This window comes from Cervus canadensis, chromosome 1 (genome assembly GCF_019320065.1).
Source record: "Cervus canadensis isolate Bull #8, Minnesota chromosome 1, ASM1932006v1, whole genome shotgun sequence".
NCBI classification, from domain to species: domain Eukaryota; kingdom Metazoa; phylum Chordata; class Mammalia; order Artiodactyla; family Cervidae; genus Cervus; species Cervus canadensis.
The window spans coordinates 120387218-120402603 of record NC_057386.1 but is presented as its reverse complement, the minus strand read 5'-3'; the positions used below and the strand labels follow the sequence as shown (position 1 = coordinate 120402603).

The 15386-nt window shown below is 50.3% G+C and overlaps 1 protein-coding gene across 1 annotated transcript in view; it reads right to left on the bottom strand.

Moving 5' to 3' along the window:
- Nucleotides 1–4881: 4881 nt before the first annotated feature.
- The window catches only part of FBXW8 (F-box and WD repeat domain containing 8), a 47344-nt gene continuing 36839 nt past the window's right edge, over nucleotides 4882–15386 (bottom strand). Inside the window, exons 6-8 of the mRNA XM_043467630.1 lie at nucleotides 8508–8681; nucleotides 6118–6228; nucleotides 4882–5550 (exon numbers count right to left, since the gene is read on the bottom strand). Coding sequence (XP_043323565.1) covers nucleotides 5406–5550; nucleotides 6118–6228; nucleotides 8508–8681 — 430 coding nt within the window. The 3' untranslated portion in view covers nucleotides 4882–5405. The remainder of the gene's footprint in view (nucleotides 5551–6117; nucleotides 6229–8507; nucleotides 8682–15386) is intronic.

Genomic DNA, 15386 nt, shown 5'->3' with positions numbered 1-15386 from the left:
TTGTACTTGTTCAGACCACCAAGGGCCAGCTGGATGTCTTTGGAGCTTTGGCCATGGCTTACCTAAACTGCTAATGAGAAAGGGATTTATTCATCCCAAGCCTGGTCTGTACTGCCCCAGAGCTCTCCTGTAGGGCTTCCAGGGCACGGTGCGTGAGGTGGTGTTCTCACTTATTTGGTCATTCAGGGAGTGATCCGGGATCCGCTGTTAGGGCAGACCTGCTCCTAGGGAGGGTGGTTATTCCCCACAGTCTGCTGGCCTTTGACTGGAAAGGACGAGGGTCACTGCCCTGGGCACGAGTCTTGGCATGGCCCCTGTGACAGGTTGGACCGGTGGGTGTGCCCGGGAGGGGCTTTCTGGCTGCAGAGACCCTGAGTGAGTGTAGCTCTGCCCCCATCTGAAGTGATGCGTCTGTTGATTTCTTAATTTGCCTGTTGTAGAACAAATGCCCTTGTTTTACAGCTTTCCTCTTACTGGGAATTATACTCATGATTAATCAATGCTAAATCAAATATTTGAAGTCAGTGCTTTGAGGGCCTCAGGCTGTGGGTGGAGGAGATGGAGCAGGGACGTGTCCACAGTGTGCAGGATGAGGGTGAGGTCACCTCTCCACATTCTCCACCCACTTCCCAGGAATTGGGATGAAGGCAGGATCTAGTCCAATGTTGCCATATTACCAAGGAGAAAATGTTACTAGAACTCTGCTTTTGGCTGTTAGAAGAATACAGCAATTTGACACAAACATGGTCATGTGGTAGGTTTACAAAAGGGCTGTGTAATGGAAATCTAATATGAGAAGCTCAAGGGAAACCTGCAGCCACGTTAACATGAATTATGGATAAAGGAATGGAGTAAGATGGCAGGAGCTTCTAGTTTTGGCCGAGTACCCTCTAAAGGAACAAGTTACTGAGTTATGCCTAAACGTCAGCAGTTTGGTTATTTTCTGACCCCAGGGGCTGGGGATGTTCTTTATGTGCTTTGCTAATGGGAGGCAGGTTCATGTATGCATCTGATCCTTGTCACTGAGCAGGTGAACCCGTCTCTGCTGCCCAGGGTTCACCAGGCTGAAGCTCAACCACACACAGCATAGTGACTTAACGTAGGCTGATGGAGAGTTAAAAATACAAGTCGCCTTGGGAAGGGTACCAGAGACACCCGCCTTGCAAGCTGTCCTCCCACACCGTGACCTTGCGGAGGCCTTGGAGAGTTGAGTGGGAGGAGCTGGGGCTGTCACCATCACCTCCCGGGGTGTCAGTGTTGCCTTTGTCTCTGGGCTCTTCCGGAACCGGTGACCAATGCCAGGAGGGATTCACTGGCTGGAGGAACTTGGCCCCCAGGAGGACTGAGGACTCTGATGGGCATGTGGTGGCTGCTCTTCCTCCTAACCCGCTGGTGGACCAGGTCAGCAGGGACTGAATTTCCCGTCTTTACCCCAGAAAAGTCCATGGGGCAAGTGGTCAGGTGAGCGGATGCGTCATCAGAGGAGCAGCTTGCGGTGCCTCCCTCTAAAGGAATCCAGGAGGGGGGCGTTCGCACTGGTGCTGGGTGAGGGAAGATCAGGACAAGCTCCACTCTGGATGTGGGGGGAGCCTGCCCGCCCATTCTAGGGGTAGAGAAGTTCCCCGGTGGAGCTTCTGCTTGGAAGCCCCCGCCCAGGAGCAGAGGCAGGGAGAGAGCAGGTTGGCACCCACGTGGCACCGGCTGGAGCCCAATGAGAGGGGCCCTGCCGTTGCCCACCCCAGGCCGCGCCGTCCAAATCGCCCTGGGCCCTGCACAGGAGCCAGGGGTCCATCTGGCCTGGCGGCGGGTGAGGCAGGCAGGTCCGTGTGGTTGGCGCACCGGGGCCTGGCGGCTGGCACTGCTCACTCCCAGATGCTGCAGCTGCTGTGCAGAGCGAAGGCGAGTGAGGGAAGGCCAGCAGCCCCCAGCGCCACCCTTGTGGACCCGCCCGTCCTGACAGGCCCCAGTAAGAGAAGGCTGCATCCCCACCAGAAGGCCACTTCTCTCCGATGGTGAGCAGGGTGGGTTCGCTGTGGCCAGTGTTTGCCATCTCAATGCGAGTCAGACGCACTGTTCTCTCAAATAGAGGGCACCCTGGCTCTGGAGGGTACAGAGGACTTGGACCAGAACTCCACTCTTAAGGACACTGCGTTTTCCTCGAATCAGCTGAATCCAGTCAGCCAGGGCAGGCTGTCTCCTTGCAGGGGAAGAAGATGTGGCCATAGGATGTCCTCAGATGAATCACTCCCTGGGCAGCGGCAGCACCATCTAGTGGCTGCAGCTGGAATCCTTGGGGAACTGGGGTTTACCTTTGAGAATCTGAGGAAAGAGCCAGACTTCCTCCCATAAAAATCCCCTTAGGCAGTTTCACACACAGTGTGTGGGTCTCCTGGATCCTGGGCTAGGAGCCCCTCTAACAGTGGTTCTGGGGGAAAACTATTCAACGCGCCATGTGAGATTTTGGGGAGGAGTGCAGAGCTGGTAGAGTGGTGTATGGGGGGTGGGGGGCGGTGTGCTGGTGCTACACACCTTGCCAGGGTGGGGAGTCATTTTGGCAGTAAGTACATTTGAAAAATTTAGTATCAGAACACGGGACATGTTATAAAGTAGAAAAGCCAAAGCCGGAGGAGACAAAGGTCTCTGGCGTTCGGCCCTCTGGCTCTCCCTGAGGGCAATCCTGGTCTTCGGGGAAGACCTGGGGCTGAGGCTGAAAAGCAGGAGAGAGAGGTACAGCGAAGAGCAGACTTTGGGTCAGTCAGCTAAGAACTCAACTGGCAGAGGAGCTCCCACAAAACAGCCAGCGGGGACACAGGTAAGGTGGGGTGAGAAGACGGGGGTGGACGTGGGCCAAGATTTCTTGAAGCCATGGAAAGTGGCTGTTCACAAAGGAACTCTGAACCTTTCCCCATCAGGGCGACTTCTTCAGGGACAAAAAGTTTACTGCAAAAAAATGCTGACTGAGCTCGGCGTGCCTGGAGATTATAGTTTGGGTCCAGGAAACTCTTCACAAAGCCCAGGTGGTTTTCATGGATGGTAAATGTTATCAACAGGCTAGGAAGGAAAAACCCCACGCTTGTTAACATTTTACCCTGGACCAGCAGTGAATCAAAGTAGCTGAAAACTTTTTATTTTCAGTAAAATTTTCTGGGTCTAACTTCTTTTGAACTATTTCATTATCCTTAATTCCTGCAAAGCTAAGAGGGAGACTGTATCTGCAAAATGAACTGTGAAATCAGACTGCAAGGGAGCCGCTGCTTAAAGGAAAAACGACTTTCCCCAGTGGTTAAGACTGAGAGATGGAAGCCATGTAGCACGATGTCACTCGGGGGTCAGAGCAGCGAGAGTCCAGTACAGTACATGTGTCATCCGCCAGCTGCATTTGGGAAGTAATGGGGTTTTCTGAAGGGAAGCAGGAACCTCCACTGACACAGCCGCCTTCCCGGGAAGGACAGCCGTGCGCTCGGGAGGAGGGACGGGTCCCAGAGCCACTCTCTCTCTGGTTCTGTCATCCTCTCTAGCTGGATGTGCATCTTTTATGAACGAGGACCTTAATCTGAAAAAGATAAAAAAGCCTTCCGCAACCCTCAGGATTCAAAAGTTCTAGGACTCCAGGTAACAGTGTGTTTCCCAACCATCTGTACATGCTTGTAACAGCAGGAAAGCTGCACTTTGCTCTTGGATCAGGGTAGGCAAATCATCCCCAAGCTGAAAATATACTTACTCTGTTTGATAGTCCCTTGGGCCTTCTTTTTTAAAACCTTTATCAACAGTTGTATAATTCATCTTTTTAAAAACCTGCTTTTGGCTTTAGGATCAACTTCACTATTTGTTGGTGTTCATGAGATTTCCCTGGTGGCTCAGATGGAAAAGAATCAGCCTGCATTCAGGAGACCCTGGGTTGGGAAGATCCCCTGGAAAAGGGAATGGCAACCTACTCCAGTATTCTTACCTGGAGAATCCCATGGAGAGAGGAGCCTGGTGAGCTGCCATCCATAGGGTTGTAAGGAGTGGTACACGACTGAGCAACTAACGCTTAAACACTAGTTCATTAGTGTTCTTATCCTTAACTCCTTCCTTTTGTTGGGATCACTAGGACCTCTTAAGCTTTCTCAAGTGTCCGCTTAGTGCACTGATTTCCTGTCTTGTTTTCCATTAAGTCACAAGGTAACCCTGTCCCATTCTGGCCTCACCCCCTGGGTCTTGATGGTCAGTGCTTCTACTGTCTCCCTTCCTGGTTTCCATTTTTATTTCCCTCTTTAAAAGCAAGTCAGATCCATGTTGCTGTACAGTGGAAATCAACCCAATGTTGTAAAGCAGTTATCCTCCAGTTAAAAATATACAAGTCCTACGTTAACTCAGGAGCGCCTGGAGTCCCCGGTCTCTGCTTAGCGCTCTGTTGAAGCCTGACTGGAACCCACTGGGGCGGGGGCAGGGGCGGGGCCTGTCTGCTGGCGCTGCTCGTCGTCTAATCCGAGCCGCTCCTGTGGCCGCCGTCTGCGGTCATTTCTTGTGTGTGGCCTGTGGGTATCTGAAGGTACAGAATCCTATCTATAGCCACTGTGTTGAGCTTATAAATTAAGTATGTCTTCCAAATCCTTACATATTTTTACTGATTTGATCTGACCACCCACCATGAGCATGGATTTCTCTGTTTAGTTCCATCAGTTTTTCTGCTTTGATATTTTGTAGATATGGTAGGTGGCTGCTGGTTACAAGAGTCTTTAAATCAAGAGGAATGCAGTGGTTTGCCCTCTTAATCTTACGGAAATGGAAGCTATTTATCAGCATGAACAGGTCTCCTGTGTTACCCTGTCTTATCTCAGTGGGTTAACATATAACGGTTCCTCCAGTATTATCCCCTCTTCTCATTCTACTCCAGAATCCATCATCTTCCCCCTAGGTGGAGGACAGCTGTTTATTCATGAGTATGTAGAAAATGTCTACTTTGTATCACATGTTACAGACATCATAGTAAGCAAAAGTTATTAATGAAATTATTGTACAAATATATAATTATAAATCAAAAGCTACCAGGGTAAAGGACTATCCTCCCAGACTGGGGATGACCCGGAGTTGAATTCGTGACCTCAGATCCAAGAGCTGGGTGGCTGACGAGGCCTTGTCAGCTCAGAGACCAGCATATCCAAAGGCCCCCCAAAGAAGAGGAGTTTGGAGACTGGAAAGAGGGTGAGTGTGCTGGAGGAGGGTGCCACAGGGCCTCACCTGGGAGCTACAGCGAAGGCCTCTGTGCAGTGTACACAACGACGCGGGGAGACCCCCAGCAAACGGGAAAGCAAAGGTGCAGGGGAATGTGGGGGGTCACACAGTGCACCCTGGGGTTGCTCTTCTCCCCAACACTTACAGCCCCATGCGGTGCCCCTCCCGCTCGCCAGTGAAGCGCCTCCCTAAATACTGTCAGGGGGGAAGGCAAGTGCGAGGTCGTAGTTGTAACCCGGCATGGCATCACAGGACGAGCGGCAGATGGGTACCGTGCTCTGAAAGGCCAGCTGGTCCACTGCAAACGCATAGGCCTGGATCAGCCCCCGGTGTCTAGAGAAAGCACAGAGACAGCACAGTCAGGCCCAGGGCCTAGCCCCCGCGGCGTCTGCTCGAGACAGCCACTCAGGACGAATGTCCCAGTGTGTGCGACACTCCGACCCCGCGCCTAGAGATGAAGAGGTGAGCAGACAGGTTTGATGGAGGGAACTGAGTGTGGGGAGGCGCCCAGCTGGGCAGGCCAACGGTAGTAAGAAGGGCCTCTGAGCCCCTGGTGTGGCAGCCTCGGGCTGGGTATGAGGACTGGGCTTTGGCACTGTCGCTAGGCTTCTAACACCATCTTAAGCCTTTAGGCTTGGGCTCTAGGCATGTGTGGCCACAGCCCCGCTGTGCCCCTACCACCTCCCCACCCCTGCAGCATCCAGCTGCAGCAGGCACTCAGCCCGTGTTCCTGGCCACACCTATGTGTCTGTTCCTGACTTCAGTGAAAAGAACGGCCGTGCCTGAGGGTTCGCCCTGCAGAGAACTAGGTGGCCCAGGCTGTTTTAGTAACAAAATCAGGCTAAGAGTGTCTGTTCTGAACACCCACCCACCCAGGCCAACCCCCGCCTGAGCGCTGACCTGCGGTGGGTGGCGAAGTTGTCCAGGTCGGCGCTGCGCACCACCCGCTCGTAGGGCACGTGGGCCGTGATGAGGCTGTGGCTGTTGAAGGAGATGTGCCGCACGGGGTGTCTGGAACACATGGGGACGCTCGTCAGGGTAAGCCCGTGGGAACTCACGTCAGTGTCTGGCCTCACGGAGGCCAGGCCACACGCTGGGCCTACTCTGTACACGCGTCTCCATGGTCCTGTGCTCTCTGGCTAACGCTCCAGCACCTGGCGTGCTGGGACGTAAAAGGACAAATAACCTGAGACAACTTTTGACACCCGTGGTGGAGAACAGCCTCTCTCACGGGCTGGCCTGGGCCGGGTTCCCCATCTGCAGGGTCTGCCCAGTGCTGGCCACAACGGCCCCGCCAGGCTCTGGACTCAGGAGCCCCCTCACCTCCTTACTCTTGAGTGGACCCTCTGCTCTGGCCAAGACGCCTGCCCCGCCCCTGGCCACCCCCAGGACAGGACTCCCCTTCCGCCCCTCTCAGAGGGCCAGGCTGACAGAGCAGTCAGAGGGCTGTACTCTGGTTTGTGACAGCACATTCAGAACGTCTAGGAACAAAGTGGCTGAAAACCCATGTAGCAAAGACTTTGTTCATTTAGAAAAACTTCCTCCAGTGGAGCAATGGGCCAGGAGACATAGGATAGAAAAGCTGTCTAATGCAAGAAGATGCCTGCCATCAGAGTCCCAAGTGTTAAGAAGGTGGGCTCTATGCCCCTGAAAAGCAGCCAGTGTTTCCAGAGCACCAGAGACGTTATAAGCCACAAGATGAGACACAGTTCAGCACTGGGAGGAGGAACAGGAGACACCAGCAGAGACTACAAGGGTCTTCTAGGCCCAGTAGACTCTGGCCTGTCAGCCAGGCCCTCTGAGAAGGGCTGAGGGGGTGTCCCTGCCCCAGAGATGGCTGGGGGCAGGACAGGCTTCTTGGCCAGAGCTGAGGATCCTCTTAAGGTGGTGACGGAGTTCCCAAGTCCAGGGTCTGTGGTGCCGGCTGGACAGAATGTGTTCCTGGAGAACTTCACTTAGGGCCCAGCGAGGCAAGAGGAGGACGGGGAGGGGACAGGTCGGGGCTCAGTCCCAGGCGTGCCGCTGGCTGGCTGAGGAGGGGCGGGGGGACCTGGGGAGTGTGGCTGTGGTGGGCAGTGGGACCAGAGCTTGAGGGCATGGGGCACTGGCCCCCAGGACTGGACTGAGTCTGAGAATCCCCAGCAGCCTGAGCGGTATCAGCCTTGCGCTGGTAAATGAGGCTTTGAGACCTTCTCTGGGACAAGCGCTAAGCACTGGTGAGAACCGACAGGCATCACAAACGAGCTAGGAAGGTGGGGCAGGACACAGTTCTGGGCCCAACCTTACTTACCCTGGCTTCACCTTAACGATCCACCCGAGGGAGAAGAGCTTTTCAGGGAGAGAGAAATGAGCTCTGCTCAAGGGCAGTCCTTGTGGGCTGACCGGAGCTGCTGGGGGCAGCTGGGGGAGCGGCCAGGCTGAGACAGCGCTTGAGAAAAAAGTCAAGGCTGTCCTTCCGGCAGACAGTTCTGGGCGGCCACGGTGCGGGCGTTTACTGCCTTCTGGCACCACCTGGTGGCAACTCTGCATCCCCACGGATGGCAGGCACCCCAGCTGAGAAAGCTGCCGGCCAAGCACCGGCTATCACTGCCCAGCAAGAAAGCAAGCCCATCTTTTTACCTCGTACTTAACCTAGACCTGTGAGCAGACTTCACTTCCTCATGCAGTTGGCGGGGACACGCCTCGGTGTGCATCTGCAGCCTCAGCCATGGATGCTCTGCCCTACATGCACACAGAACCCCTGCCCCAGAGCATCTCATCGCCGAGGTGCTGATGGAAAACTCGGGGTGGGAGGGTGGGTGTGGGCGAGGTGGCAGCCTCGAGTCGGCTCCAGCTGACCCTGCTCAGGCAAGGCCAGCTCTGCTTTAAAGGTTAGAAGCAAGCTCAAGATGTTTAACAGGTGAGGCCCCCTTAAGTATCCCTTTACCTAGCCATCTGCTCTGCTTAGGAGAGTATCTGTCTCTTGAATTTTAGAGCTAAAGGTTAAAGTCACAAATTCCTCCTTGGTTGAACCTGAATTTTTCAGTGTGAAGTGCCCGTGTAAATAGCAATACTCCCTGGAGTGGAGGATGGGGGGCCTGGGCCAGCCCCACCCGGGGACGGATGGGGGGGGGGTCTGTCCCATCACGGTCTCTACCCAAGCCAGGTGGGAGCCGTCTTAACAGGTAGCAGTGACCAGCTCCAGTTCTGAACCCATTTCCAGAGATCTCAGCAGCTGGCTCAGAGGATCACAGCAAGGACACTCTGTGAAGGGAAGTGCCCGCCTCTGCAGCACCTGTGGGCCAGCCTACCTGGAGTGAACCTCCCATAGCTTCTGGCTCATCCGGTAGTCCCACACGGAGACCAGGCCCTCCTCGCCTCCACTGACGATCTTCCAGTCATCCATCTGGACCGCGGAAACTCCAAGCTGGTGGGCGGAGATGGACAGGGCGATGCTGTCAGTGCGGAGGTCGTGGATCCTCACCCTGCAGGGCCCAAGGTGAGCACAGAAATTAGCATTAGAGCCCAACGTGACAGATTCCTCTTCATCTGTGCACAGCAACCCTATGAAGACGAAGAATATGAAACCCCTTTAGTTACAAACGTCCAAATACGGACAGTAAACGTTCACCTCCGTGGTGTACTCTCACAGGAGGCTACAGGGCACTAGAAATGACCTACTTTAGAGTACCCACACCTACTCAAAGTACAGAAAAGTTAGTCACTCAATCATGTCCGACTCTTTGCGACCCTGTGGTCTGTAGCCTGCCAGGCTCCTCTGTCCATGAGATTTCCCAGGCAAGAATACTAGAGTGAGTTGCCATTTCCTTCTCCAGGGCACCTTCCCAACCCAGGGATTGAACCTGGGTCTCCCATATTGCAGGCAGATTCTTTACTCTCTGAGCCACCAGGGAAGATCAAAGCACAGAATAAGGATACAGATACCAGCTGTCCTGGACAGCAGCCCACGGAAAGGAGGCTGTGACCTGACTGGCATGCTGCCTCCCTCCATGGGGACGTCGGCCCGAGAAGCCCAGCATGGCAGTTTTGCTGTTTGTATACAAGACTGTTAAGGGCAAGATGTAAAACAGCTACATTTGTCTGCAGCCTGAACCAGTACCCAGTTCAACTGAAAAATAGCCCTTTTCCGGTGGAGTGGTATATGGTTCATCAGTGTCTTGTTGAAATTTGGAAAGGGGACGGATCCATAGTTGACTAAGCATAAGAGAATCATGAGAATATGTTGACACTAGGGAGTTGCTTATCCAAAGTCTTGAGATAATTACCTACCTTGTAATAATCTGAATTTAAGAACACCTTTAAAAACTACTTTCTATACAAGTATGTGCTGAATTTCCACCACCAAGGAAGAGACTAGTGCTGCCCTGAACAGATGCCACCAGCTGGCAGGGGAGCTGGACAAATGTGTCCCACACGGAGAACGTGGGGAGAAGGAAGAACTCAAAACACGTTCCAGGTCCTAGACTCCTACAGTTGTATGAGCGCACACAAACTACTTCCAGCATTCTGAGGGGAAATTGTTTCAACTGGAAATTCTACACTGCATCACTTACCAAGTTTGAGGGCATAATGAAGACTTTTTAAAAAAATTTTTACCAGAAAAGGACTCAAAGTGAGCTACCCGTGGATACTCTCTGAAAGAAACTGGGGTGGCAAAATATCAGAAGGACAGTGAGGAGCCCCCGCCCCAGAGTGAGGTATGAGCATCACCGAGAGCAGAGAAAGACCCACCGCGTCAGCCAGGCAGGCAGACTCACAGACAAGGACAAACCCACCTCTGAGGAGGAAGAGCCTCCAACAGGTCACAGAGCAAAACTCAATACATGCTGTACGTCAAAGGCACATTTGTGTGTGACAAGGAAGAGAGGTGACCATTTTAATACCTGAAAAGGTAGATTTCAGAGCAAAAAGCATTAGCTGAGAGTACTTGATAATGATGAGACAGGTACAGTGTACTACATGTTTCATAAAACTCGTCAGGAAAAAAAGCCCACATGTAAAAAGTATAAATCAAATATTCCAATTAAAAAACCACCCCATGATTTACACTTTTACATGTCAGTTTTAGTACATTTAATACACTGTCACACAGGGAACTCAACCAACCCAGTGCTCTGTGACAACCTACAGGAGTGGGAGGGAGGTTCAGAACATTATACTTAATGGCTGATGTGTATAGTTGCATTGTATGTAAAATAAAAAATAAACAATACCTAAGAAATTCATTTTTGTTTTGCTGTGCCCCTTCCTTCCATTACAAGAAAAGACCCCACTTAAATTAGCAATTAAAGACAAAATGCCTTATAATAACTTTCTCAACATGGAGCTCTACCCACCAAAACTAACTATAGAGGACTCTGAGAATTGAAAACAATTAAAAACATTCAAGATAGGCAGGCCTTTCTAAAAACATTAAAAAAAAAAAAAATCAACGCAACTGGTAAACTGGGGAAAATGCAGCAGAAAGGACTGGCTAATTTCAGGTAAAGAAAAAAATTTTCATTTAAACTGATACACCCCATTATTTTTTAAATGTTTACTCGGCTGGTTGGGTCTGAGTCGCAGCATCCTGGCTTAGTTCCTGAACAGGGACCAAACCCATGCCCCTGCACTGGAAGGTGATTCTTAACCACTGGACCAGGCAAGTCCCTGATGACCCATTATTAAACTGAGAGAAAAGAAAAAGTTTACAGGAAAAGAAATATTAATACTAATGGCTTTTAAACACGTGCAAGATGTCCGAGTTCACTGGTAACGAGAAAAATTATGCACCAAAACTGCAGCACCATAATACCACTTGTCAAACTGTCTACCCTGCAAAGGTAAGTTCTGCAATACTCTGAGATCTTCCATGCTGGTGAGTGCTGGATGGACAGGTACATCTGTATGGCTGATGGGAGCACAAGCCTTCTCTTTGGGGAGTGATCTGACAATATCCAACAAATTAAAAAATACACTTCACTTTTGACCTAGCAGCTCTACTTCTAGGATTTTATCTAGGTCACATCTAATACTGGGGCTTCCTCAACGACTCAGTGGTAAAGAATCCACCTGCAACACAGGAGATATGAGTCCGATCCCTGGGTTGGGAAGATCCCCTGGAGAAGGAATTGGCAACCCACTCCAGTATCCTTGCCTGGAAAACCCCATGGACAGAGAAGCCTGGTGGGCTACAGTCCACGTGGTCACAAAGAGTCAGACACAACTTAGCAACTAAAGAACAACACATCTAATATACCTGTATATCCATACACATATATATAAGGCCATTAGTCACAGCACTTTTTTAGTAGCAAAGATGAGGCTTCTGTTTCAGGTACCTGCTGACTATCCCAATAACCACCACTTAGTATTGCTGGGTAAGATGTAACTACATCCTTCTAAATGCCTTGATGAACTCACAGAACAACTGACCTCCCTAGGACCTATTTTAGAAAACCAGTCTGGAGAGTCTGGTGCCTGTAGGCATGTGTGGTAGGGGTGAGGCTGAGGGCAGGTCCAATCACAGGAAGCAGTGGGCCTGGCTCTTACTGCACCACAGAGCCAAGACTGGGGTCCACCCAAACAGGAGTATTGAGAAGTCGCTTCACAAAAAAGCAGTATAGAACTTCTAGACACAAAAACATAATCCTGCAATTAAAATCACTAGACAGTCTAGAAGCAGATTAGACAAAGCACTTATAAATTAGAAAATAAATCTGAAAAGTTACCTAGAATGGAGCACGGAGAGAGAAGCAGATGCAAAATGTGAATGAAGGGTTAAGAGACAGGAAGGACGGGAGCGGACGGTCCAGCTTATTTATGCCCGAAAGAAGTTTCCATAAGGAGAAAATACAGTGTATGGCAAAGAAGCACTATTTGAAGTGTTAATGGCTGATGTTTTCCCAGAATGAAAGATGGGCACACTCACACTCATGAACACTAATCAGAGTAACTTAAAAAGAGATACATATCAAAGAGTTTCATCGTAAAGTGGGAAACCACACACACAAAAAAAGAGAGGTCTTAAAAGCAACCTGAGACAAAAAGATGTTATGATTATTAGAGCATCGCTTTTGCATCGTCATAAGTCTGAGACTCAATGGTGCGCACAGGTTACCTACCTCTGTCAGCTGAGGCCGTGACAGTGCGTCCGTACAGGCATGATGGAGGCCCGCATAGGCAGGAGAGGATGAGGAGAATGACACGGACTGAGGGCCGCCGTCACCCACACACCGCCACGCCCCAGGCGCCTGGGCCCAGCCGTGTGCCAGGTCGGCTGGGGGGGCAGCTGCACCCACCTGACTGTGAAGGCCCCTTCTGGAGAATGCGGCTACCCAGCCTCCTCTGAGCAGAGACACTCCCAGGAGACAACTTTTCCCTATATATACTTTTTTGTGCTTTTGAATTAAATTTTAAAAGTGTAGATGACTTCTCTTAAAAGACTTTTAAAGATAAAATTCCAGAAGGACATACTGAACAGGTAACAGCAGTTACCATGGGGAAGAGCATCAAGGAGGAATGAGGGGAATAAAGGCAGCTTTTACTTCTTACTCTAGACACAGCCAAGCTGTTGAAGAAACGAGCTCATTTAGGACTGGGAGGGGCTCCTGGGGCCGTCACCGGGCCTTCACGTACTGGTCATGCTGTTTCCTAAGTGCCTGCCTGTGCTGGGGGGAATGCCCAGGCATTCGGTTGCTCTCTAAATTCTACACCACATACCCTGTATACACTTCCACGTAGGTGTTCTGTTTCAAATCACACAGGGTTTTAGAAACCTCGTGTCTTAGGACACAGAGGCGAGGTCCAGGGCTGCCTCCAGCTGTCAGCTGGACGACAGAGCTCCGTCAGCCTCCTCCCCTCCCAGTCCCGCTTCCCAGTGAGGAGGGTCAGTGACCAGAGAGAGGCAGAGCGAGTGTGAGGACAAAGAGCTCCCTGGGTCAGCATTTGGAGACCCTGATCTTTGGGCATTTGTGGGCAAGAGGAGAGAGAAAAGGTAAAGCTGCTGTGAAGGGAATTCTGCCTGCAGGCTACAGCTGCACGGCCTACTAATGGGAACCAGAAAAGGATGAGGGGGAGGGAGAAATTTTTAGCTCGAGTACTTCTCAGTGCATATTTGGGTAATAAGGGTCTATTTTGCTCTGGTGATTTTCATAAAGAGCTCCTCTGTTGAATATTTATACTCCCATCATTTACAGTTTGGCTGTTAAGGAAACAAAGGCAAACACAAATTTGGTCCAGAAGTTCAAAGTTTGCCATCTGTTTTCCTATTGTATTTAGATACCAGCATGGATGGCTCCAAACAAAACACAAATACACTGGAAGATACCACATCAGTGTATTATATCACTAAGGAAAACAAAGATGGGCCAAAAACAGACTCGAACTTCTCCCCGTAGGGAGAAAGGAAAGCACTTAGAAGACACCTCCTTAGAGAGGCAAGGCTCTGGTCTCTGGTAGACAGAGACAGCCACCAGGGCGGGAAGTCCCCATGGACCTTTCGTGGCCCCAACCTCAACGGCAGCGCTCCTTGGCAGGACGTGTACCCTCGGCGCACAAATCAAATGCCTAACACGGGGAAACAGGTAGCGCAGTGAACGGGCACAGACATGCCAAGACAACTGATTCCAGGGACACAAAGAAGCCCATGGTGGACACGGTGAATCCCCAGCCACCGTGCATTTCATCAACTTTGCCCGATGAAAAGAATTAAAAAAAAAAAAAATTGGTCTGAAAGCTGTAATTGTATTATGCTTAATATTCATGGTTGGGTTTGGAGGACTGTTCCAACACTCCCCTTCTCTCCAGCCCCTCTCTAATGAAAATCACACCATAGGAGTCAGCTCGAGCCCGCCAATTAAAACAAAAGACACCAGAACCTTCCAAAGACTCCCAACAGAGGAGCATCCATCTGATGGGCAGGAAAACGTGCTGGAACTGAGAGGGAGGCACGCTCTGGCTGGTCCTGTGCTAAGAGCTCTGAATAACTTATTATAACACTTGCAGATGGAGCAAGTGTAACATTTACGCCCCACTCGCTCTCCCTAACAGCCAGCAGCAGCACCAGAAGCCACCACAACTCTGCATTTGTCAGGGCGAGAAGCAAGCTCCAAGACTCTTTAATTAGCGGTCACAACTCAGAGCTTGCTTCCCATTGGTTTGGACTAAACAGTGCCTTATAATAATAAGCAACCCCCCCCCCCCCCGCAAAAAAAGGCAAAAATTGTATTTGATGGCAAAGATGAAGGCTGTTCAGACTCTGGCTTGGCAGTTTCATGAAGAAAGACCTGACCTTCAGCTATACTTCTATCCAGAAAACAAAGGCAACAAGCAAGATGGCATGAAAATGTAGTCCTTCTTTTTTAAAATGACCAAATTAATAAAGAAAACAAGTATTAAAAAAAAATAACATAATTCTGTTTTGTCTCATTCAAAGCTGGGCTATTAAAGAGGATTTTAAAATATAACATATGGCCAAATCAGTAGCTGTATCTATCTACTTATCTATCTACCTATACAGCAACAATGATGGCCTTTGGTGAATGATTTATTTTTAACAGCAACTAGAAAAACATGGATTTTCAGGCAGAACTGACAAGCTGAATCCAACCAGGCCATGGTCAGAGCTCTCTGTATTGTAAAGCTGTCTCTCTAGAGTTCTTTGTATTTTGCCCACAAAAGTAATAAGCCCTGTAAAAGTGATCAGTCGACCTTTCTGGGCCTATCTCCTTAGCTGGGCCAGCACTGGATGGTCTTAAAGAGCTCTGAGAGACCAAACACTGTAATCCTTACAAGACAGCCCATGACACCACCTGTGGACAAACATGAGATGTGTGTAACACCAAATTAACAAGGCTCGTTGGGAATATGGAAACATTGAGCTGACTGTAATATCCTTTAAAATTTTAATCAGATGAGCGTACCTAGCATAACCTCTCCACTTTATGGTCAGTTGGTTTTCAACAGTGCGGCCAGACAATCCAGTGGGGAAAGAATAGCCTTTTCTCAACAGACCATGGCTCTCCTAGGACAGTAGATGTCCATAGGCAAAGAAGAATGAGGCAGGACTCCCACCTCACACCATATACAAAATTTAACTCCAAACGCGTCACAGACCTCAATGGAGAGCAAAACCATAGAAATTCTTCTAAGTAAACATAGGAATATATCTGCAACTTTGGGCTAGGAAA